General features: G+C 39.1%; 2 protein-coding genes across 2 annotated transcripts; both read left to right on the top strand.

Annotated features, from left to right (window-relative positions):
• The first annotated feature begins 8,502 nt into the window (after nt 1-8,502).
• LOC126071015 (olfactory receptor 7G2-like) lies at nt 8,503-9,189 on the top strand. Its single transcript, XM_049875326.1, has one exon. It carries the CDS (start codon nt 8,503-8,505, stop codon nt 9,187-9,189), a length of 687 nt encoding a protein of 228 aa, XP_049731283.1.
• An 11,712-nt stretch (nt 9,190-20,901) lies between these two features.
• LOC126071014 (olfactory receptor 7G2-like) lies at nt 20,902-21,840 on the top strand. Its single transcript, XM_049875324.1, has one exon. It carries the CDS (start codon nt 20,902-20,904, stop codon nt 21,838-21,840), a length of 939 nt encoding a protein of 312 aa, XP_049731281.1.
• Nucleotides 21,841-26,820: the final 4,980 nt, after the last annotated feature.

The raw sequence follows: 26,820 nt of genomic DNA, 5'->3' as shown, positions 1-26,820 counted from the left end.
ATAATAATTAAAGGGTCAGTATACCAGGAGGACATAACCATAATAAATATGTATGCACCCAATGAAAGGGCTCCAAAATACATAAACTCTAACAGCATTGAAAATAGAAATAGACAGCTCCACAGTAATAGTGGGAGACTTCAACATACCTTGTTCAGTAAAGGACAGAACATCCAGAAAGACCCTCAAAAAAGACACAGAACATCCAAATACCACAATCAACCAACTTGATCCCATGGACATATACAGAACACTCCATCCAACAGCAGCCAAGTATACTTTCTTTTCAAACACACATGGAACATTCTCCAGAATAGACTACATATTTGGACACAAAGCAAGCCTTAAGAGAATTCAAAACATTGAAATAATACAAAGCATCTTTTCTGACCATAAAGTCAAAAATGTGGAAATCAATAAAAGGAAAAAAAAAATCAAACATATTAAAACTGAACAACACCTTGCTCAGAAACTACTGGGTTATAGAAGAAATTAAGGATGAAATAAAGAAATTCACAGAATTAAATGAGAATGAAAACACATCGTACCCGAACTTTGGGACACAGCAAAAGGAATGTTCCGAGGTCAATTTATAACAGTAAATGCACATCCACAAAGAAGAAAGGGCCAAAATCAAAACGTTAACCCTTTAACAAGTAGAAAGGGAGCAGCAAAAGAAGCCCCAGGGTACCAGAAGAATGCAAATAATAAAAATTAGAGCAGAATTAAATGAAATAGAGAATAGAAAAACAATTGAAAGAGTTAACATGACAAAAGTTAGTTCGTTGAAAAGATTAAAAAAATTGATAAACCATTAGCCAAAGTGAAAAGAGAAAAACAGGAAAGGAAGGAAATAACCCGAATAAGAACATAAAAAATGCAACATAGCCAACTGAAATTAAAAGAATTAGAATACTATGAAAAATTGTACTCCAATAAATACAAAAACCTACAGGAAATGGACAAATTTCTAGAAACATACTACCTACCCGAATTAACACAAAATAATGTGAAAATCTGAACATACTCATAACAAAAGAAGAGATTGAAATGGTTATTAAAAAAACCTCCCAACCAAAAAAAGCCCTGGCCCTGATTGTTTCACTGGAGAATTCTATTGAACTTTCAAAGAAGAGTTAGCACCATTCCTATTAAAGACATTTTGGAGCATAGAAAAGGATGGAATACTCCCAAACTCATTCTATGTAGCCAGCATATCCCTGATACCAAAACCAGGTAAAGACACCACAAAGAAAATTACAGATCAATATCCCTCATTTACATAGATGTAAAAATCCTCAACAAAATTCTAGCCAATAGAATTCAACAACATATCAAAAAACTAATTCACCATGACCAAGTAGGATTCATACCATGTATGTAGGGTTGTTTCAACACTGGAAAAACAATCAGGTAATCCATCACATAAATAAGACAAAAGACAAGAACCATACGATCTTATTATTTGATGCAGAAAAGGCATTTGAAAAACCCAACATCAATTCATGATAAAAACTCTCAACAAAATAGGAATAGAAGCAAAATTCCTCATAATAAAGGGCATTTATACAAAGCCAACGGCCAACATCATCCTAAGTGGAGAGAGTCTGAAAGCTTTCCTCTTGAGAATGGGAATCAGACAAGGATGCTCTTTATCACCACATTTATTCAACGTTGTGTTGGAAGTCCTAGCCAGAGCAACAAGGCAAGGAAAAGAAATAAAGGCATCCAAAATGGTAAGGAAGAAGTAAAAGTATCTTTATTTGTGGATGATGTGCTCTTATATACAGAAAACCCAAAGAATCCACAAGAAAACTACTAGAACTAATAGATTTCAGTAAAGTATCAGGACAAAAGACAAACATAGAAAAATCAGTTGGATTCCTCTACACCAATAAAGACAACTTCAAAGAAGAAATCAACAAATCAATACCATATACAATAGCCGACAAGTACATAAAATATTTAGGAATAAATCTAACCAGAGGCATCAAATGCCGGCACAACAAAAACTACAAGACACTACTGCAAGAAACCAAACGAGACTTATATCAGTGAAAAAATATACCTTGCTTGTGGATAGGAAGGCTTAACATTGTGAAAATGTCAATTTTACCCAAAGTGATCTACAGATACCATGCAATCTCAATTCAAATTCCAAAAACATTTTTTAATGCAATGGAGAAACAAATCACCAACTTCATATGGAAGGGAAAGAGGCCCTGGAGAAGTAAGGCATTGCTGAAAAAGAAGAACAAAGTGGAATGCCTCACTCTATCTGATTTTAGGACCTAACATACTGACACAATAGTGAAAACAGCCTGGTACTGGTATAACAACACATGCATAGACCAATGGAACAGAATTGAGAATCCATACTTAAATCCATCCGCACATGAGCAGCTGGTATTTGACAAAGGCCCAGAGTAAGTTAAATGGGGAAAAGACAGTCTCTTTAAGAAATGGTGTTGGCGTAACTTCATATCCATCTGCAAAAAAAAAAATGAAACAAGACGCATACCTCACACGATGCACCAACCTAAGTCAAAATGGATCAAAGACCTAAATATAAAGTTTAAAACGATAAAAATCATGGAAGAAAAGATAGGGTCAACACTAAAAGCCCTAATACATGGCCTAAACAGTATACAAAACATTACTAACAATGTACAGACTAGATAACTGGGAGCTCCTAAAAATCAAATACTTCTGCTCATCCAAAGACTTCACCAAAAGAGTAAAAAGACAACCCACACACTGGCAATCTGATCAGCATCTAATCTCTAAAATTTACAAGATACTGCAAAACCTCAGCAACAAAAAGACAAATAACCCAATTAAAAAATGGGCAAAGGATTGATAAAGAAAAATGTTGAATCCATGAAACATTTCATAACATGGAGGAATCTGGAAGGCATTATGCTGAGTGAAATCAGTCAATTGCGAAAGGACAAATATTATATAAGACCACTATTATAAGAAATGGAGAAAGAGTTTAAGCAAAGAAAAAAATACCCTTTGATGTTTACGAGAGGGGGGAGGGTGGGAAGGAGAGAGAGGGGCATTCACTAATTAGATAGTAGGTAAGTTTCATTTTAGGTGAAGGGAAAGATGATACACAATAAAGGAGAGGTCAACACAAATGGACTAAACCAAAAACAAAGAAGTTTCCTTAAAAAACTGAACACTTCAATGGCCAGCATAGCAGGGGAGGGAGTTTGAGTACCAGGGTTTCAGGGGACATCTAAGTCAATTGACATAATAAAATCTATTAAGAAAACATTCTGCATCCCACTTTGGAGAGTGGTGTCTGCAGTCCTAAACACTAACAAGCGGCCATCTAAGATGCATGAATGGGTCTCAACCCACCTGGAACACGGAAGAATGAAAAACACCAAAGGCACAAAATAATTATGAGCCTAAGAGACAAAAAGGACCACATAAACCAAAGACTACATCAGCCCGACACCTGAACAGCTAGATGTTACCTAGCCACAACTAATGACTGCCCTAACAGGGAACTCAACAGAGGAATCCTGAGGAAGCAGGAGAGCAGTGGGATGCAGACTCCAAATTTTTGTAAAAAGACCAGACTTAATGGTCAGACTGGGACTGGTGGAACTCCGGAGGCTAGGGACCCCAGGTCTTCTGTTACCCCAGGGCAGGAACCATTCCCAAAGCCAACTCTTCAGACAGGGATTGGACTGGAATAGGGGATAGAAAATGAGAATGGTGAAGAACAAGCTTCTTGGATCAAGTAGACACATGAGACTATGTTGGCATCTCCTGTCTGGAGGGGAGATGAGAGGGCAGAGGTGGCCAGAAGTTACCTGACTGTTCACGAGGAGAGAGAGGGGAGGGAAGCACTGTGCTATCTCATCAGAGGGAGAGCAATTAGGAGTGTATAGCAAGGTGTAGGAAACCCTGGTACCATAGTGGTTAAGAGCTACAGCTGCTAACCAAAAGATTGGCAGTTCAAATCCACCAGGGGCTCCTTGGAAACCTTATGGGGCAGTTCTACTCTGTCCTATGGGGTTGCTATGAGTCAGAATTGACTCAATGGCAACGGGTTTGGTTTTTGGTTTTAGCAAGGTGTGTGTAAATTTTTGTATGAGAGACTGACCTGATTTGTAAACTTTCACTTAAAGCACAATAAAAATTAATTAAAAAAAAAAATGGGCAAAGGATATGAACAGGCACTTCACCAAGGAAGACATTCAAGTGGCTAACAGATACATGAAGAAATGCTCACGATCATTAGCCATTAGAGAAATACAAATGAAAACTGCAATGAGAAACCATCTCACTCTAGCGAGGCTAGCATTAGTCCAAAAAACACAACATAATGAATATTGGAGAGGTTATAGAGAGATTGGAACACTTATGCACTGCTGGTGGGAATGTAAAATGGTACAACTACTTTGGAAATCAATTTGGTACTTCCTTAAAAAGATACAAATAGAAGTACCGTACGATCCAGCAATCCCATTCCTTGGAATGTATTCTGGAGAAATAAAAGTCCTCACACAAATAGATATATGCACACCCATGTTCATTGCAGCACTGTTCACAATATCAAAAAGATGAAAACAACTAAGGTGCCCAAAAACAGATGAATGGATAAACAAATTATGGTATATTCATACAATGGGATACTATGCAAAGATAAAGAACAATAATAAATCTGTGAAATATCTCATGGATGAATCTGGAAGGCATTATGCTGAGTGAAGTTAGTCAGTCACATAAAGACAAATATTGCAGAAGACCACTATTATAAGAACTCGAATAAAGGTTTAAACACAAAAGAAAACATTCTTTGATGGTTATGAGGGTGGGGAGGGAGGGAGAGGGATATTCACAAACTAGATCAAAAAAAAAAAAAAAACTAGATAGTGCACAAGAATTATTTTCAGTGAAGGGAAGGACAATACACAATACAGGGGAAGTCAGCACAACTGGACTAAACCCAAAGCTGAGAAGTTTTTTGAATACAGCCAAACACTTTGAAGGACAGAATAATAGGGACAGGGGTCTGGGGACCATGGTTTCAGGGGACATCTAGGTCAATTGGCATAACAAAGTGTACTAAGAAAACATTCTGCATACTACTTTGGTGAGTGGCCTCTGGGGTTTTAAAAGCTAGTGGGCAGCCATCTAAAATGCATCAATTGTTCCCAGCCTACCTGGAGCAAAGGAGAATGAAGAACATCAAAGACACAGAGAAATATGAGCCCAAGAGACAGAAAGGGCCACATAAACCAGAAACTCCATCAGCCTGAGACCAGAAGAACTAGATGGTGCCTGGCTACCTCCAATGACTGGTCTGACAAGGAACACAACAGAGAGTCCCTGAAGGAGCAGGAGAAAAATGGAATGCAGAGCTAAAATTCTAGTAAACAAACAAACAAACAAAACCAGACTTAATAGTCTGATTGAGACTGGAGAGACCCCAGAAGACATGTCCCCCAACTCTCTGTTAACCCAGAACTGAAACGATTCCAAAGCCAACTCTGCAGATAAAGATTAGATTTGACGATAAGACATAAAATAGTACTCGTGAAGAGAGTGCTTCTTAGCTCAAGTAGATACATGATACTAAATGGGCAGCTCCTGTTGAGAGAAGGAGATGACAAGACAAAAAGGGACAAGAGCTGGTTGAATGGATACGGGAAATCCAGGGTGGAAAGGAGGAGTGTGCTGTCACATTACAGGGAGAGCAGCTAGCGTCACATGACAATGTGTGTACAAATATTTGTATGAGAAACTAACTTGAACTGTAAACTTTTACTTGAAGCACAATAAAAAAAAGGGAGGGGGACTATGACTGGCAGATTCTATTTGAATGGAAGCTTTCAGTAGAAGTTTACATTCTTCTTTTTGAAGCCACTATGACTTCTTATTTTTTTTTATTATGTCATATGTTTGAAGTAAATGAGTTTAAGATGGCGAAGAGTGACATAACACCATCTTATCTCAAATTGTTTTTCATATAATATATTGAGAACACAATAGATTAGCAACCAGAATTCATATGGAAACAACATGTGGTAACATAAATTGACAAACACATGAAAATATTGAATTCCTTAAAGACTTTTAAGTGAATATTCACATGGAACACCATCTTCGTCTCTTAAATAATGGTTGTCATCTAGCTAAATCTACTGGGAGTATAGATAAACCTGCATACTATTGCCTAGCCAGTGATATTGTGATTTCTCACAACTGCATTAAAAATCAAGAGCCAAAATATCAACCCACATTCCACAAATGTGAAGAAAAATGTGTATCAAAATTATAGGGACACAACAAGAAAAAAGCCGATTATGAAACCCTAAAAAGGGAGTAACTACTCTGTCTACAGTGATCACGGTCAGAAGTTATCACAGAGAATAGCTTAAAATATGCTCCATGAAAATATATAGAATAAAGATTAAGGATCAGGGGATATTCAATGCCAGTTAGGAAGTAACAAGGCTACATTTTTGCATTTTACTATAATGCAAATTGAATCAGACTTTCTAACGTCATTGGTAAGATGGAGATGCTTTCGGGTGTACTCAAAAAAGACTGCAATGCAATTAGAGAAGTATGGTATATCCATGTCTGCAAGGTATGTGACTTGGAGGTGAGAGAAACAGGTAGAGAGAGGTAAATGGCTTGCAGCTGGTCTCCTAGGGGCTGGGAATCAGCTGTCCTGAATTCTACCTTCTATTTTTTGGTCTTTAAAGATTTGCAATGTCCTGGGATCAGAATGACAATAGAAGTATTTGATTAATGAGGAACTTTGGATATTGAGCCCCCAGGGACACAGAGGTTACAAATAGTCTACCTGTAACCACCTCACTCACTTCGATAGCCAAATAATATGCATGCAGACATTACCACTTTTGTTATTCCTCTCCCATCAAGAAGCAGTACTCCACCAACAGATGATCCTCTTGCCGGGGAGCCTGGTGCCTCACTTGGTCCCTCTGCCTTTCCTAAGGAAAGCTCTTCCATCTACATCATCCAACATCCAGGACAGATGTCAAGCATCATTCCTTAGTGATGCCAGCCAGGTAACCTAAATCCCTTAGTTAATGCTTGGAAATGAGGACAGGTGTTTTAATACAGGTTCATCCAGGGGAATGATGCATGTGAAGATAGTATGAGCATGAAATGATTGGAATCAAGTCACCCTTGAACTTCTGCCTGTCTCCCATCTCCCTGACATGTTTCCTTTTATCTTTGAACCGATAGCAAGGAGTTGTCATTCTGCTAGTGTCCTCTCTCTCCACAATGGCAAGGATCGTTTTCTTCCTGAATAGAAGCCTGCCCCTTCTCAAGCAGGATGACTGTTTTAAAATTCTGACATTTATAACATTCTTGTGGTGGTGAAGAGGGTTTATCAACATCACCTTATCTTCCCATTCCTGCTTTTTAACACACATTTGTATTACAGGTTTTCCCTGCTATCCGAAAGTAAAGTATTCCTATGAATCCTTTCATAAGCCGAAATGGCGCAAAGTGAAGAAGCAATTACCATTAATTTATACGGAAAAAATTTTGGAAGGTTCCAAGACTCAAAACATAACCCACTAAGTCATACCAAATAACACGTATAACCTGAAATAATGCTAACATATAGTGTTGATATGCACAGTTCAAAGCTATTGCAGTTTAATGCCAAGTGTACTTTTCAAAGAAGGAGCTTTGGGACAGACTCTCGTCACTAGGAGCTGTGCAATGCCTCCTTAAATGCTCACTGCAAAACACTGAACGCTAGTTTCGATTTTCACGTTTTTCTGCAAAAGTGAAATCCAACTTAAATGTCTTTCGGCTAGCGAAGAAAACCATTACTGATGTATTTTGTAAAAGCAAAGTGCAAAAAAGTGAACTTTTCAAAAGCAGGGGATGCCTGCATTTCTGTTGCCCCGTTCTAATTTCTGAGGAAAGCACTGGAATCCGAGACAGTCTCACCAGGCTGCCTCCAGAGTCTATTTTTCTCAACAAAATTACCAAGTATGTAAAATGACAAAAAGAGCACAAGGAATGTAATTAAAAAAAAAAAGACCACCCTCTTACCCTTTCCAAAATAAATAAATGTTGATGCTCTGCTCTATTAGCTTCTGCATTTTTAAAAAATAACCAAATAAAATGCATGCAGACAGTACCACCTTTGTGTTATCCCCTCCCATTCCGCTCATTCTCATCCGAAGATGCTGCTTCCTGACCTTTGAATGCAATTACCTCATCTTTTCCTTCAGATTCATCAGCAATATGGGACCTAGAAACCAAACAGGTGTTTCGGAGTTTTTTCTCCTGACACTGACAGAGGATCCGGAACTGCGGTCCCTCTTTATCCTGTTTCTGTCCATATATCTGCTCACAGTCCTGGGAAACCTGCTCATCATCCTGGCCGTCAGCTCTGACTCTCACCTTCACACCCCCATGTACTTTTTTCTTTCCAATCTCTCCTTTGCTGACATCTGTTTCAGCACCACCACGATCCCAAAGATGCTGGTGAACCTCCAAGGACAGAATCAGAGCATCACTTACCCAGGATGCCTCACCCAGGTCTGCTTTGTGCTGGTTTTTGCTAGTTTGGAAAGTTTTCTCCTTTCAGTAATGGCCTATGACCGCTATGTGGCCATTTGTCACCCACTGAGATACACGGCTATCATAAATCCCCGCCTCTGTGGCCTGCTGAGTCTAGTCTCCTTGCTCATTAGCATTTCGGATGCCCTGTTCCTCAGTCTGATGTTGTTGCGACTGTCCTTCTGCACAGACCTGGAAATTCCTTGCTTCTTCTGTGAATTTGTTCAGGTCATCAAAGTTGCCTGTTTTGAAGCCCTCATCAATAACATCATCTTATATTTTGCAGCTAGCATACTGGGTGCTCTTCCTTTCTCTGGAATCATTTTCTCTTATACTCAAATTGTCTCCTCCATTTTGAGAATACCTTCAGCAGGTGGAAAGTATAAAGCTTTTTCTACCTGTGGGTCTCACCTTTCAGTTGTTTCCTTATTCTACGTGTCAGCTTTTGGCGCAACATTTACACACTCTTCTAGAAAGACTGCAGTAGCTTCAATGCTGTACACTGTAGTTACTCCCATGATGAACCCCTTCATCTACAGCCTGAGAAACAGGGACATAAAGGGAGCCTTGGGGAACATTATGAGGTGCACACCTGCTTTTCAGTGATTGTATTGTCTGCTTTGGGTTGGATTTCTAGATTGACTTAAAGTGATAGAGTCACAGATGGCTACAACACACTCAGCTATCATATCTGGACATCGTGCTTGGAGACACAAAACTGACTGTTTGTCCGAGGACATGTTGTTAATAGATCTCTCCATAGAATCATACAGAAGACATCTCCTCCCATTTTATCACTGAGAATAACATCACATATCCCTTTCTAATGAAAGTTTTGTTTGGGGAAAAGAATTGCTATGAGAGCTTTAGACTGACCATGTAAAGAATATTTTCTGTTGGGAAGTTAATTCCTATAACCACTAAAAGCACTTAATCCAATGCCTGGCACAGGATACTCAATCAAATTTAGGTAGGATCATTGTGTTCCGTATGTTGCTGTAATTTATACGGCGTATTTTTCCTTGTTCTCGTGTCTTTTACACTTTCTTCAGCAGTTTTATTGGTTTACCATTATTCTAATATCTATTTCCACGTTTTATTCATCTTAGTAATTACATCAAATGAATGAATAATTGTTGAGTAGGCAGGGTAGAGTTGGCAGTCTTTTTTGGAACCACATTTGGTTTGATCCTTAAAAAACCAAAAACAAAAAATACTGATGAGAGTGTACATGAGATTTTTCTTTTCTCATTAGTCACCTTATGTTGCAGTTTTTCTTTCTCAACTCTGGTGAGTCCACACAGAGGCTGGTTAAAATTAACTTAATCATTAAAGTCTTAGTGGGTTGTCTGCACTCTTAGGAATCTCATGCAAAACTTTGTAATGTTTTCTTATGAAGAAAACAATTTTTCTACAGACATGGACTTTATTTCAAGGAAGAAATGTAGAGTGTAAAATGAAATGGGACCAAAGGCTAGTTGGCAAACTTAAGAAGATTAGTTTCCCCACAATCACAAAGAAGCAGGGCCATCAGTCAGAATCATCTCTGTGGTGTCAGGGTGACAACAGGACAGATCTTGTAGAAGAATTAATGCAGTGTCTGGAGATCCTTCAGTTCTGGTCATCATTAATGGTGGCTGTGGGATTGTGTTCAGCACTAAACCAGGAGGTCAGCTCCTCACCAGGCGTATTGTAGTGCAAAGCTGTCTACATGTACGTTCCTAAAGCACGTGCAGAGATGAGTCACCTGAGACCTTGTTTGTAGTGCTGTTTTCCATACCTCACCCAAGACCTACTGACTTTGATATCTGGGGAGACATCTGAAGGATGAACATTCTAAATAATTACTTCTTTGAGATTTTGATGCATGCTGAAGTTTGAGAAGAATGACTTTAATATTAGAAGATGAAAGAATGGATTTAGAATCTAGAATATGAAAGAATCTGGAAAGTGAAATCTTTTCAATTTTACTTATTAAAATATCACGTGCAAAGTACTGTATGAAATGTGTCAGTCGTTCTTAAAGAATAGTAATACAATGAGAACTCATATACCTATGTCCCAGGTTATAAATAAAGTAATGGCATCACCATATAATCCAATGAATACTCTCCCTGTACCCTTCCAGTGGCAAAAACTATCCTGAATTCTATATTTATCTTTTTCTCTTAAGTTCTGTTTTGTTGAATCTTATTGTTATGGATTTAATTTAAAAAAAAAAAAGCCTCCTAAAAAGGTAGGTTGAAGTCCTAACTCCTTTAAGTGTGACTTCATTTGGAAATAATACCTTTGAAGATGTTATTTGTTAAGATGAGGTCACACTGGAGTATGTTTGAACAGAACAAGGGGATACTGAGTGATATAAAGTCAGGAAAGTTGTGTGTCAGGGTTGTGTCTTTCACCATACTTATTCAATCTGTATGCTGAGCAAATAATCCAAGAAGCTGGACTATAGGAAGAAAAAGATGACCTCAGCACTGGAGGAAGACTCATTAACAGCCTGTGCTATGCAGATGACACAACCTTGCTTGCTGAAACTGAAGAGGACCTGAAGTATTTATATGCATACATATATATGTACATACATACATGTATGTATGTACATATGTATGTATGTATTGTGTACTATCCTAGTGGGAATGAAGTGGTATCTGTTTGTTGTTTTTAATTTTTTTTTATTGTGGTAAAATATATATAACAGAAGTATTTCATTTAATCTTAAGTTGTAAAATTCATGACATTAATTACATGCATTATATTGTGCTAACATCATTAATCATTTCCAAAAGATTTGCATTACCCAAAAGAGAAACTCAGTACACCTTCAGCAATAACTCTCAGCTCCATTTTCTCCCATCTACTGGTAACCACTAATAGACTTTGCTTCCTAGGCATTTGTATGACTAGGTGTTTTACATAAGTGGGATATAAGGAGCCCTAGTAGATCATAAGAAACCCTGGTGGCTTAGTGATTAAGAGCTACAGCTGCTAAGGAATAGTTCAGCAGTTTGAATCCCACCAGGTGATCCTTGAAACTCTATGGGGTGGTTATACTCTGCCCTATAGGAAGGATCACTATGAGTTGGAATTCACTTGACCGTAAGGGGTTTGATTTTCTTTTTGTGGTGGATCATAAAATATTTATCCCTTTGTGCCTGACTTATTTCATTCAGCATAAAAATTTCAAGCTTCATCTATGTTTCAGTATGTATCAAGACTTCATTTCTCTTTATGACTACATAATATTCCATTGTAGGAATATACAAAATTTTGTTTATCCATTCTTCTGTTGACTATGCAAAGGCATTTGACTGAGTAGATCATAACAAATTATGGAGAACATTGGGAAGACTGAGAATTTTGGACCACTTAATTATGCTCATGAGAAACCTGTACTTAGATCAAGAGGCAATCATTCGAACAGAACAAGGGGATGCTTTGTGCTTTATAGACAAGAAAGGTGAGCATCAGGGTTGCATCCTTTCACCGTACCTATTCAATCTGTATGCCGAGCAAATAATCCTAGAAGCTGGACTGTATGAAGAAGAACTGGGCATCAGGATTGGTGGAAGACTCACAAACAACCTGGTACTTTTGTGAGAAGAGGGATGTCTTTGAATATACAATTAAATTACATAAGTGTTCTGTGTCCACGTGTGCATGGTACTTACAATGGATGTGAGCAGAAAGACTTGGAGGAAAGTGGATGACATATCCTTGGGGTAGGAATCAGCCAGTGCTAAACTCTTTGAGCCTTGCTTCTTAACAATTTTCTCTGCCCTGAGATCAGAATGACAACAAAAGAGTTTGACTAATAAGGAGCTTTGGATATTGAAACCTCAAGGGCCATGGAGACTACAAATAGTCTGTCTACAACCACACACTCAACAGCCTTGCCCAGGTCAGTAAGCAGCACAACTCCCTGAGTACAGCACTTTCATTTTTATAATTCAGTGTCCAAGAACTTAATGTCACTTCTTAGTGATAGCACCTAGGTAATTTGAAGTTCCCCAAATTACGTTTTGCAAATAGGGAGAGATCTTTTTCTAACAGTCCATCTAGGGGCAGCTGTGAAGTAGGTACTTGCAGAAGGTGAGCAGAATGGAGTCATGTGTGAGATTCCTGCCTAATTGTTGATCCTTTTGACATATTTCCTTGTACCTTTACACCAATACTTGAACAACTGTCATTCTGCTAATATCCTACTCTGACTCTAAAATTCCAGGGACTTTTCCCATCTCAAGACAAACTTGTCCTTGCTCAATTTTGACGAATGTTCTAGATTTTTCCAAAAAAAAATTAATATTGTTTTGAGAGAGGAGGGGTGTATGGTGATCTGTTCTTACATTTCTATATATGATTCTTAATACTGCTTTGCAGGGAAGATCATTGGTCTTCATTCTGTTATCTGTTTATAAGAATTCTGAGGGAGGAGGTGGAAAATTAGACAGAACCCACAGGCTAAATCAGCCATTTACCTGTTTCCTTTCATTGATCAATGAAGTATTCTAACAGGCACAACAGCACAGAAGAACAGGAGAAATACCCATGTATTTATGGTACTAGAATTAATAAATTGTGATATTTTGCCATAACAACTATCTTCTTCAAATAACACAATAATATGCATAAAGATGACATACTCTTTTTATTCCTGTCCATTTCCTTCCTTTGTTTCTCAGAGGCAACTATAGTCTTGAATTTGGTAAGCCTCTAGGCATTAGGGTATTCAATCACTAAAATTTGAAGAAGGAGGTAGTGGAGGAGAGAGGAGGACTGAGAGAAAAAGAGTGAAAGAGGAAGGAAAAAAGGAAGAGGAGGAAAAAGGAAATAGAGTGAGCATAGAGAAGGATTTGTAATATCTATTTTGTTTCACATTATAGATGTGAGGCTTCCTCTAAAATGACGGATCCTTGTATATCTATTATGTGTCTCATCACATCTATTTTTTCCATCAGACTCATCAACAACATGGAATCAGAAAACAAAACATGTGAAAAATAAGCAGGATTCCTCCCTCTCATACTCTCAGAGAATCCAGCACCGTAGCCCCTCCTCTTTAGGCTGTTCCCATCCATGTACCTAGTCAATGATCTCAGGAACCTGATCTTCATCCTGGGCTTCAAGTTGAATCCTACCTCTGCTCTGTAGTAGCTGTCTGACCTTTGACAATTTGCTTCAAGCTCAGTTTCAACATCTATAAAGTTGGCATAAGTATATTAGTTCATGTGTTGGGTAACGTTGGAGATGCCTCAACTTTATAAATGATACAAACAGGGTCAAATATTAAAAACAATTATCACTCCTAACAAAGGTTTCAGAGATAGGGAAGTCCAGGTACGCAGCTATAATGTTGCATTTTCACTCTTCATATGTTGGTTCCTCCCTAAGGTTGTTTTCCTTATGGTCACCAAAGGCTGCAGCAGTACAAAGATCATTTCAGAAACAACAATAGGAACAGAAACCTGACTGCCTCTATTTGGTCTCTTTGTGATGGAGAGATAGTCTTCCCAAGGAATCATTTAGAAGACGGCGCATATTATCAGCCTGGTATGGTACATATGCCCTGCCCAAATCTAATTACTTTTAAGAGAAATTTCATTACCTTGAGAGGCTTAGACTAATTCTTTTATTAGGAAAGTCTGATGTGGAGTCAAGCACCATAGTGACTACAAATGCATACTTTAATGTCAATTCGTATTACTGTGGTGGCTTGTATGTTGTTGTAATGCTGGAAGCTATACCACCAGTATTTCAAACATCAGCAGGGTCACCTATTGTGGACAGGTTTCAGTAGAACTTCCAGACTAAGGCAGACTGGGAAGAAAGGCCTAGCAAGCTACTTCTAAAAATCAGCCGATGAAAACATGATGGAGAACAGAATATGGTTCTGGACCTTCAAATCACTTACTTTGAATGCATCATCAGAAGGGACCAATCATTAGAAAGACGTCATGTTTTATAAAGCTGAGGAACAGCAAAGGCCAGGGAAACCTCCAAGGAGATGGATTGACAACAGCCACTACAATGAACACAAACATACCAAAAATTGTGAAGGTGGCACAAGATCAAGGAGGATTTCATTTGGTTATACATGGTGTCCAATTAGTTGGTACTGACTCAGTAGCAACTAACCGCAACAAATACAATGCCTGCCACCTAAGAAGTATTCAATGTGCTCAATGAATGTGAGCCAACACAATTTTATTTCAGGTCTGGCTTTCTCATTCTGCTCCTTTCTTTTCTTTCCTGCTACTTTCACATATTAGAAGCACTTGCCTCAGCACTTAGCCTAGCAGAGCACCTTTAACTGTTAACCCCATTTGGAAGTGCCTCAGAAGAAGAGCACTTCTGTACCCAATGCCAAGCCTCCTCCTAGGTTGCAACCAATGACTCATCAACACACCTTTTAAAGGCCTGACCCTCTTCCTCCAACTAGGATAACTCAAAAGGGCCATTTCAGTTCCAGAGCTCCCTGCAGGGTCAGCAGAGGCTAATCTTCAGACTGCATCCCAACTCAATTTCTTCCTCTGCCCAATCCTTCTCCCTTCCTTTCTCTTTCACACATGCTGATCCAAGGAGTACTCCCTAAGAAATCTTTGGCATCCTAATCTTCTTCCCAGGAAACCTAACCTGATACACTAAGAAAAGCATGACTGGAGGAGGTGAAGCCAAGATGATGGAGTAGTCAGATGCTTCGTGTGGTCCCTCTTCAACAAATCACACACACACATACACAAAGTAAACTGAATATATATGAAAATCTAAGAGTCCTGAACATCAAAGACAAAGTTGAGAAACTGGAATGAGCAGGAGGGGGACAGACAGTTCAGAAGTAGCTATGAGTTGCCAGACCTGACCTGGCTGGAAATGGCACGCTGCAGGCTGGGTCAACAGGCGCAAGTGGAGAGGCAAGCAGTGACACTTGGGACGTGTTTTCCACATCAGAAGAGAGTGCTCAAACCTCCAGAATCAGCAAGAAAATGTGATCAGTTGGCAAAAGATAAGTACAAGGGTCTAACCTACTGGACGATTTAAAAAAAACCTTTTTGGGAAGTACCTCTTTCCCATTTATCTGCCACTTCTCCACTCTGCTGTGGATCCCCAGCCAGCTTCAGCTATCGCTGCACTCCTTGGGCCAGAAGCAGGACTCGTTACTCACCCCAGCCATTCTCCTGGCTTTGGAGAGGGAACAAACTAACAAACAGGAAAAATTAATCTACCAGCTCCCCCAAGCTGGGAACTTGGGGCAGACACAGCCCCTTACCTAGGCACAGGCATAAGGGGTCCAAAGACTTTGAATGCCTTTCACCACTGCATAGAGCTGTGTGGGCCCATTTCAACAGCATAGGCCCTCATAAGCACAGTATAACAGGGTATATTCCTGAAGTCTACTTTCATCTGTATCTGCCATAAGGGGGAGTGCTAGGTTCCTGACATTTGACACCACCCTGCCCTTTAAGCACAGTCCTCACCTCCCCACATCAGAGGCCTGAGTACTGGTGGCCCCACCCACTCCACTGAACCACTCATGACAGGGATGCAAGAATAAGTGGTGACTCCTAGCTCTTACAGCCAGTAGTCTTGAGTGTCCATAGTCTGGCTGCAAAACCCACCTACCTACATACTCTAGGGAACAGGAACACACCTTCCACGCAGACAATCGGGGCAGCAATCAGCCCCCTGCCTTGATGAGCATATGACCCTTTATTACAGCCAGATACCTGTGCCTGATCCAATCTCTCCTGCCCGTCTAGGACTGTAGGTGAGAATCTGCACTACACACTTGATGACCAACGACAAGAAACCTAGCTGAATCCACACAAGAAAAGTAAATGGACTCCTGGGCTTACATATCCAGTAATAGCACCAGCCACCTGGAGACAGGATATGAGAGTTTCAAGGGTGCCAATAATCAAACTAGCTCACACGAACAGCCTATGTGGGTATATGAAAACAAAACAAGAAGCTAGGATGCAGTAAACAAACATAAAAGAAATAAATATAGTAACTTATTGATGGCTCAGAGATAACAGTCAATATAAAAATCACATAAAGAGGCAGACCACGATGACTTCAGCAAGCCACCAAAACAAGGAATCAAGAAACCTTCCAGACAAAAAAAATTTCTTGGAATTACCAGAGGTAGAATTCAAAAGACTAATATGCTGAAATCTTCAAGAGATCAGGAAGGAGATCAAGCAAAATGCAGAACAAGCCAAGAAACACAGAGACAAAGCCATAGAGGAACTTAAGAAGCTTATACAAGAGCATAATGACAAATATAACAGGCTGCAAGAATCCATAGAGAGACGTCAAACAGAAATCCAAAAGATTAACAATAAAATTTCAGAATTAGACAACTCAATAGAAAGCCATAGGAGCAGAATTGAGGCAATGGAAGTCAGAATTAGCGAGACTGAAGACAAAGCACTTGACACCAACTTATTTGAGGAAAAATCTGATTAAAGAATTTTTTTTTTTAATGAAGATACCCTAAGGATTATGTGAGACTCTATCAAGAGGAAAACCTACGAGTGGTTGGAGTACCAGAACAGGGATGAATAACAAAGAATACAGAGAGAATTTTTGAAGATTTGTTGGTAGAAAACTTCACTGAAATCATGAAAGATTAGAAGATATCTATCCAAGGAGCTCACCAAACCCCATAAAAGATAGATTCTAAAAGAAACTCACCAAACCAAAAAAAGTCACCAAGACATATTATAATCAAACTTGCCAAAACCAAAGATAAAGAGAGAATTTTAAAAGTGGCTAAAGATAAACAAGAAGTTACACAGAAGAATCCATAAGACTAAGCTCAGACTACTCAGCAGAAACCATGCAGGCAAGAAGGCAACGGAATGATACATACAAAGCCTTGAAGGAAAAAAAAAATTGCCAGCCAAGATTAATATATCCAGCAAAACTGTCTCTCAAATATGACGGCAAAATTAGGACATTCTCAGATAAATAGAAGTTTAGGGAATTTGCAAAAACCAAACCAAAATTACAAGAAATACTAAAGGGAGTCCTCCAATTAGAAAATCAATAATATCAGATAACAACTCAAGACTAGAACACAGGACGGAGCAACCGGATATCAACCCAGATACGGAAGTCACAAAATAAATCAAAGCTAAAACACAGAAAATAGGGAAACAGAGGCGTCAATATGTAAAAGACAACAACACTAAAACAGAAACGAGGGACTTAAAAATGTGGTCATTGATCTTTCATTTGAAGAGGAAGGGAAGGCAATATAAAGAAATCAAAGATTGGTTTAAACTTAGAAAAATAGGGGTAAATATTAAGGTAACCACAAAAGAAACTAACGATCCTATTAAAAAACGAGAAAAACATAGACTCAGCAAATAAAAAATCAACAACAATGAAAAAGGTGAAAAGAAAATGCATAAAAACAACTCAGCACAGAAAATTAAGTGAAACAAAGAAACTACCAACAAACAACGCACCAAAAAAGACATCAAATGACAGCACTAAACTCACACCTGTCAATACTTACTCTGGATGTAAATGGACTAAATGCACCAATGAAGAGACAGAGTGGCAGAATGGATAAAAAACACGATCCATCTATATGCTGCCTACAAGAGACACACCTTAAAGACACAAACAAACTAAAACTCAAAAGATGGAAAAAAATCTATCAAACAAACATCACAGAAGGAACAGAAGGTGGTTGAATGGACACGGGAACTCCAGGGTGGAAAGGAGGAGTGTGCTTTCACATTATAGGGAGAGAACTAGGGTCACATAACAATGTGCGTGTAGATATTTGTATGAGAAACTAACTTAAACTGTAAACTTTAACTTAAAGCACAATAAAAAAAAATATGACTGGCCAATTCTATTTGAATAGAAGGTTTCAGTAGAAGTTTACATTCTTCTTTTTGAACCCACTGTGCCTTCTTATTTTTAATTATGTCATATGTTTGAAGTGAATGAGGTTAGGATGGTGAAGAATGACATTATAATGCCATCTTGTCTCCAATTGGTTTTCATAAAACATATATTGAGAATACTGTAGATTAGCAAATAAAATTCATATGGAAACTACATGTAGTAAAATCAATGGATAAACATATGAAAACATTGTATTCATTAAAGATGAAGGTTTTTAAGTGAATATTCACATGGGACACCATCTTCATCTATTAAATAATTTTTGTCATCTAACTAAATTTACTGAGTATGGATAAACCTACATACTAATGCCTAGCCAGTGACCTTGTGATTTCTCACAGCTCCATTAAAAATCAAAAGCCAAAATATCAACCCATATTCAACTGTGAAGAGAAATGTGTATCAAAATTACTGGGACACAACAAAAAAAAGCTGAATATGAAACCGTAAAAAGGGAGTAACAGGTCTATCTATAGTGATCACAGCCAGAATTGCTCACAGAGAATAGCTTAAAATATGCTCTGTATAAATATACAGAATGAAGAGTGAGAATCAGGGGATATTCAAATGACTCTTAGAAAGTAACAATGCTACAGATTTACATTTTACCATAGCTTAGCTATATTTCTCAAAATATTATTTCTACCATTATATATAAGTTATATTTTCACACCTAAAATTGGAATCAGACTTTTTAATACCTTTGGTGAGATGGATATGCTTTTGGTTGTACTTAAAAAGGCAGCAATGCAATTAGAGAAGGATGGTGTACCCACGTGTGCAAGGTATGTGACGTGAAGGTAAGAGAAACAGGTAGAGGGAAGTAAATGGCATACAGCTGGTCCCCCAGGGGCTGGGAATCAGCTTTCCTGAATTCTACCTTCTATTGTCCTGGCCCTTAAAGATATTCACTGTCCTGTCATCAGAATGACAAGAAAAGTGTTTGGTTAATGAGAAGCTTTGGATATTGAGCCCCCAGGGACCTAGAGTACAAATAGTCTACCTGTGACCACCTCACTCAATATTCCTCCCCCAGCCAGGAAACAGCACACCTGGGAATCCTCCCACAGATGAGCCTCTTGCTCAGGGGCCTGATGCCTCACTTGGTCCTTCTGCATTTCCTGAGCAAAGCTCTCCCATCTGCATCATCCAACATCCAGGGCAGATGTCAAGCATCATTCCTCACTGATGCCAGCCAGGTAACCTAAATCCCTTAGTTAAAGTTTGGAAATGGAGACAGGTGTTTTAATAGTTTCATCCAAGGGAATGACGCATGTGAAAATAGTATGTGCATGAAATGACTGGAATCAAGTCACCCCTGAACTCCTGCCTAACTATCTCCCATCTTTCCGACATGTTTCCTTCTATCTTTGCACTGATGTCAAGGAGCTGTCATTCTACTAGTGTCCTCCTCCCTCTCCACAATGGCAAGGACCATTTTCCTCCTGAACAGCCCCTGCTCTAGCATGATGACTGCTTTCAAATTCTCTGTAATTTCAACATTCTTGTGCTGATGAAACAGGGCTCATTAATATCACCTTATCTTCCCATTCCTGGCTTTCAACATACATTTACATTACAAGTTTCTCCCACTACTCGAAAGTAGAGCATTCCTATGAAACATTTCATAAGCCGAAATGGTGTAAAGCGAAGAAAATTATCATTAATTTATATGGGAAAATTTTGTGAGCATTCCCAGACCCAAAAAATAACTCACCAAATCATACTAAGTAACATCTATAAACCTAAAATGACACTAATGTACAGCGTTAACAGACAGTTCAAAACTATGTCATTTTATGTTGAGATGCTGAGTGTAGGTCCCAGGGAAGGGACTTGTCCAAAAGACTCTGGCTTCTCAGGGTGTTAGCTGCTTCTTAGATGGCTTTCTGTAGAACGAACACTAAACGCTAGTTGCCCTCTTCCCCTTTTTTTATAAACGTGAAAAGTCTCTTCGGATACCTTTTAGTTAATGGAGAAAACAAGTACTAATGTGGATCTTTCATAAAAGTGAAGTGGGATAAAGTGAACTTTCGAAAAGCTGGGGATACATTTGTTTCTGTTGCCCAGTTCTGACCTCTTGGAAAAGAGGTCGTGTCCAAGACAGACTCATCACCTGCCTCCCAGTCTGTTTTTTCCAAATTACCAAATATTTAAAATGAACAAAAATAGTGTAATAAAAAAAGACCACCCCTTCATCCTTTTCCAAAATAAATAAATATTGACACTCTGCTATATCAGCTTCTTTTTTTTTTTTTAAACTAAATAACATGCACACATATGGCTCTACCTTTGTATTCCCCTCCATTCTTCTCATTCTCATCCCAAGATGGTGTTTGCTGACATTTGATTGTAAGTCACCTCATCTTTTCCATTAGATTCATCGACAATATGGAACCTAGAAACCAAACAGGTGTTTCAGAATTCCTTCTCCTGGCACTGACAGAGGATCCCAAAGTGCAGCCTTTCCTCTTCAGCCTGTTCCTGTCCATATATCTGGTCACTGTCCTGGGAAACCTACTCATCATCCTGGCTGTCAGCTCGGACCCCCACCTCCACATCCCCATGTACTTCTTTCTTTCCAATCTCTCCTTTACTGACATCTGTCTCAGCACCACCACGATCCCAAAGATGCTGGTGAACCTTCAAGCACAGAGTCAGAGCATCACTTATGCAGGATGCCTCATCCAGGTCTGCTTTGTCCTGATTTTTGCTAGTTTGGAAAGTTTTCTCCTTTCAGTAATGGCTTATGACTGCTATGTGGCCATTTGTCACCCACTGAGATACATGGTCATCATGAACACCCGCTTCTGTGGCCTGCTGATTCTAGTCTCCTTGCTCGTTAGCATTGTGGATGCCCTGCTCCACAGTCTGATGTCGTTGAGACTGTCCTTCTGCACAGACCTGGAAATGCTTTACGTATTTTGTGAAGTTTTTCAGGTCATCAAAGTTGCCCGTTCTGAAATCCTCATCAATAACATCATCTTATATTTTGCAGCTAGCATACTGGGTGTTGTTCCCTTCTCTGGAATCATTTTCTCATACACTCAAATTGTCTCCTCCATTTTGAGAATGCCATCAGCAGGTGGAAAGTATAAAGCTTTTCCTACCTGTGGGTCTCACCTCTCAGTTGTTTCCTTATTCTACGGGACAGCTTTTGGTGCATGTATAAGTACGACATTCACACACTCTTCTTGGAAGACTGCAGTAGCTTCAGTGATATATACCATGGTAACTCCCATGATGAATCCCTTCATCTACAGCCTGAGAAACAGGGACATGAAAGGAGCCACGAGGAACCTTATCAGGTCCACAATTGCTTTTCAGTGATTATATTATCTGCTTTGGTTTTGGATTTCTAGATTGCGTCAAAGTGACAAAGTACTCTTGAGCCAGAATGCCTGACTTTTCCATTACCATATTCTTCTAAAATGAAGAGATAACATAATGGCTAAGTGTAATTAAACTTGGGGCTGAAATCTGACTTCACTCTTTGTGTAGCTCTGTGCTGTTTGACAAATTATTTCAACTCTCTAAAATCAATTTCCTTAGTCAGGTTCCACAGAAGCAGAGCCTGAGGTAGGTTTTGTTATAGTGATTTTGGGGAAACATTCTCAGAAGAACGAATGAGAAAGTGGATCGGGCTGGTGAAGGATGTAAGCAAGCCATAACTTCAGCTTTATCCATTGATAGATTCATGTGAATGGCACCCCGGGGTTAGTCTCACTGAGTGACAAGGCATCTGACCTTTCATGCCCCAATTTAGAAATTATTACGACTGTCACTGGTAAGCTGCATGTGCCCCTGGTGTCATCAACATTCACCACATTCAACTTGATCCTGTATAAAATTGGCTGATTAGATTATTGCTGTGGCTTCAGGTGACTGTGAGATAATTGAAACTTATCACCGAGGAAGGCTTTGGTTTTATGAAGAAAACAACAACCCTAACTGTAAATACTCAAACAATAAAGAGAGTTATCTTTCATTACAAGGACATCAGGGATTGGAAATGCATAGAAACAGGACAGTAGGACTTCATTCATTTCCCCACGAGGTGCCTTCATCCTAGGAATGGTCACCCTCATGGTCACAGATGGCTGCGACAGAGTCACGTGTCATAGCCAGACATCATGCTGAGATACAAAGCTGACTCTTCATGGACCTATTGTGAATAAAGAACCTATTGTTAATACACCTTTCCATAGAATCATACAAAAGACATCTCCTCCCATCTGATTGCTGAGAATAGCATCATATATCCCTTTCTAATCAAACTTCCGTTTGCTGTTGTTGTTGTTCTTAGGTGCCGTTCCGTCGGTTCTGACCCATAGCTATCCTACACACTACAGAATGAAACACTGCCTGGTCTTGAGCCATCCTTACAATCTTTGTAACGCTTAAGCTCATTGTTGCAGCCATTGGGTCAATCCACCTCATTGAAGGTCTTCCTCTTTTCTGCTGACCCTGTATTTTGCCAAGTATGACATCCGTCTCCAGGGACTGATCCCTCCTGACAACATTTCCGAAGTATTTAAGATGCAGTCTCACTACCCTTGCATCTAAGGAGCATCCTGGCTCTAATTCTTCCAAGACAGATTTCTTCATTCTTTTGGCGGTCCATGATATATTCAATATTCTTCACCAACGCCATAATTCAAAGGTGTAAATTCTTCTTTGGTCTTCCTTATTCATTGTCCAGCTTTCACATGCATATGATGCGATTGAAAATACCACGGCTTGGGTCAGGCACTCCTTAGTCTTCAAGGTGATATCTTTACTTTTCAACATTTTGAAAAGGCCCTTTGCAGCAGATTTGCCCAATGCAATGTGTCTTTTGATTTCTTGGCTGCTGCTTCCATGGCTGTTGATTGTGGATCCAAGTAAAATGAAATCCTTGACAACTTCAATCTTTTCTCTGTTTATCATAATGTTGCTCGCTGGTCCAGGTGTGAGGATTTTTGTTTTCTTTACGTTTAGGTGGAATCCATACTGAAGGCTGTGGTCTTTGATCTTCATTAGTAAGTGCTTCAAGTCCTTTTCACTTTCAGCAAGGAAGGTTGTGTCATCTGCATAATGCAGGTTGTTAATGAGTCTTCCTCCAATCCTGATGCCCTGTTCTTCTTCATATAGTCCAGCTTCTCGGATTATTTGCTCAGCATACAGATTGAATAGGTATGGTGAAGGAATAGAAGCCTGACTCACAAATTTCTTGACTTTAAACAAATCAATACCCCTTGTTCTGTCCAAACAACTGCCTCTTGATCTATGTAAAAGTCCCTCATGAGCACAATTAAGTCTTCTGGAATTCCCATTCTTCGTGATGTTATGCATAATTTGTTATGATCCACACAGTCCAATGTCTTCGCATAGTCAATAAAACACAGGTAAACATCCTTCTGGTATTCTCTGATTTCAGCCAGATCCATCTGACATCAGCAATGACATCCCTGTTTCCACGTCCTCTTCTGAAACTGGCCTGAATTTCTGGCAGTTCCTTGTCGATATACTGCTGCAGCTATTTTTGAATGATCTTCAGCAAAATTTTGCTTGCATGTGATATTAATGATATGGCTCTATAATTTCCACATTCAGTTGGATCACCTTTATAGGCATAAATATGGATCTCTTCCAGTCAGTTGGCCGGGAAGCTGTCTTCCATATTTCTTGGCATAGATAAGTGAGCACCTCCAGTGCTGCATCTGTTTGTTGAAACAAATCAATTGATATTCCATCAATTCCTGGAGCCTTGTTTTTCACCAATGCCTTCAAAGCAGCTTGGACTTCTTCTTTCAGTACCATCGGTTCCTGATCATATGCTACCTCTTGAAATGGTTGCAAGTTGACTTATTCTTTTTGGTATAATGACTCTGTGTATTCTTTCCATCTTCTTTTGATGCTTCCCCTGTCATTTAATATTTTCCGCATAGAATCCTTCACTATTGCAACACAGGCTTGATTTTTTTTCTTCAGTTCTTTCAGCTTGAGAAATGCCGAGGATGTTCTTCCCATTTGGTTTTCTATCTCCAACTCTTTGCACACATCATTATAATACTTTGTCTTCTCGAGCTGCCCTTTGAAATCTTCTGTTCAGTTCTTTTACTTCATCACTTCTTCCTTTTGCTTTAGCTGCTCGACGTTCATGAGCAAGTTTCAGAGCCTCCTCTGACATCCATCTTGGTCTTTTCTTTCTTTCCTGTCTTTTCAATGACCTCTAACTTTCTTCATGTATGATGTCCTTGATGTCATGCTACAACTCATCTGGTCTCCGGTTACTAGTGTTCAACGTGTCAAGTCTATTCTTGAGGTGTTCTCTAAATTCAGGTGGGATATGCTGAAGATCTGTCAGTTTGTCACACTGTAGGGCCTTGCATGCTGCTGTGATGCTGGAAGCTACGCCGCTAGTATTCAGGTTCCAGCAGAATCACCCATAGAAGACAGGTTTGAGCTGAGCTTCCAGACTAAGACAGACTAGGAAGAAGGGTCCAGCAGTCTACTTCTGAAAAGAATTAGCCAGTGAAAACCTTAAGAATAGCAGCGGAACATTGTCTGATATATTGCTGGAAGATGAGCCCCCCAGGCTGAAGACACTCAAAGGGAGACTAGGGAAGAGCTGCCTCCTGAAAGTAGAGTCGACCTTAATGATGTGGATGGAGTTAAGTTTTCGGGACCTTCATTTGCTGATGTGGCACAACTCAAAATGAGAAGAAACAGCTGCAAACACCCATTAAAAATTGGGGCCTGGAATGTATGAAGTATGAATCTAGGAAAATTTGAAATCTTCAAAAATGAAATGGAATGCATAAACATTGATATCCTAGGCGTTAGTGAGCTGAAATGGACTGGTATCGGCCGTTTTGAATTGGACAATCATATAGTCCACTATGCTGGGAATGACAACTTGAAGAGGGATGGTGTTGCATTCATCATGAAAAAGAAAATTACAAGATCTACCCTGAAGTACAACGCTGTCAGTGTTAGGAAAATATCCATGCACCTACAAGGAAGACCAGTTAATGTGACTATTATTCAAATCTACAGTCCAACCACTAAGGCCAAACAGGAAGAAATTGAAGATTTTTGTCAGCTGCTGCAGTCTGAAATTGATCAAACATGCAATCAGGATGATAATTACTGGTGATTGGAACACGAAAGTTGAAAACAAAGAAAAAGGATTGGTAGCTGGAAAATATGGACTTGCTGATAGAAAAATGCCAGAGATCGAAGGATAGAATTTTACGAGACCAATGACTTCTGCATTGCAAATACCTTCTTTCACCAATATAAATGGCTACTATACACATGGACCTCGCCAGATGGAACACACAGGAATCAAATTGACTACATCTGTGGAAAGAGACAATGGAAAAACTCAATATCATCGGTCAAAACAAAGCCAGGGGGCCGACTGTGGAACAGACTGTCAATTGCTCATATGTAAGTTCAAGCTGAAACTGAAGAAAATCAGAGCAAGTCTACAAGAGCCAAAATATAACCTTGAGTATATCCCACCTGATTTTAGACACCATCTCAAGAATAGATTTGACGTGTTGAACACTAGTGATATTAAATTTCTGTTTGGGGGAAAATAATTGCTCTGAGAGCCTTAGACTGACCATGTAGAGTGTATTTTCTGTTGGGAAGTTAATTCCTATACCTACTACAAGCACTTAATACAATGCCTGGCACATAATACTCAAAAAAAAATTAACTGGGACCATTGTCTTCTATATGTTGCCACAATTAATAAAAAATAAAAAACCAAACCAGTTGCTACAGAGCCAATTCTGACTCATAGTGACCCTACAGAACAGAGTAGAATTGCCCCAAAGGGTTTCCAAGGAGCAGCTGGTGGATATGAACTGTCGGCCTTTTGGTTCGTAGCCAAGATCTTAACAACTGTGCCACCAAGACTTCAAATTTACAAGGCTTATATATTCCTTGCTCTCACATATTTTCACTACTTTCTTCAGCAATTTTATTAGTTTACCAGTATTATAATATCTATTAATAGGTTTGAAAATCAAAGGAATAATTACCGAGTAGGCAGGGTAGAGCTGGCAATCTTTTTTGGAGCCATATTTGCTTTGATCCTTATTCATTGATTTTTTTTCTTTTTTTTTTTTTAATTTTTATTGTGCTTTAAGTGAAAGTTTACAAATCAAGTCAGTCTCACACAAAAACTTGTATACGCCTTGCTACATACTCCCAATTCCTCTCCTGCAAATGAGACAGTCTGCTCCCTCCCTCCACTCTCTTTTTTCGTGTCCATTTTCCCAACTTCTAACTCCTTCTACCCCCTCATCTCCC

Source organism: Elephas maximus, chromosome 3 (genome assembly GCF_024166365.1).
Source record: "Elephas maximus indicus isolate mEleMax1 chromosome 3, mEleMax1 primary haplotype, whole genome shotgun sequence".
NCBI lineage: Eukaryota > Metazoa > Chordata > Mammalia > Proboscidea > Elephantidae > Elephas > Elephas maximus.
Note: the sequence above shows the minus strand (reverse complement) of the source record. Positions and strands in the feature narration are given on the sequence as shown.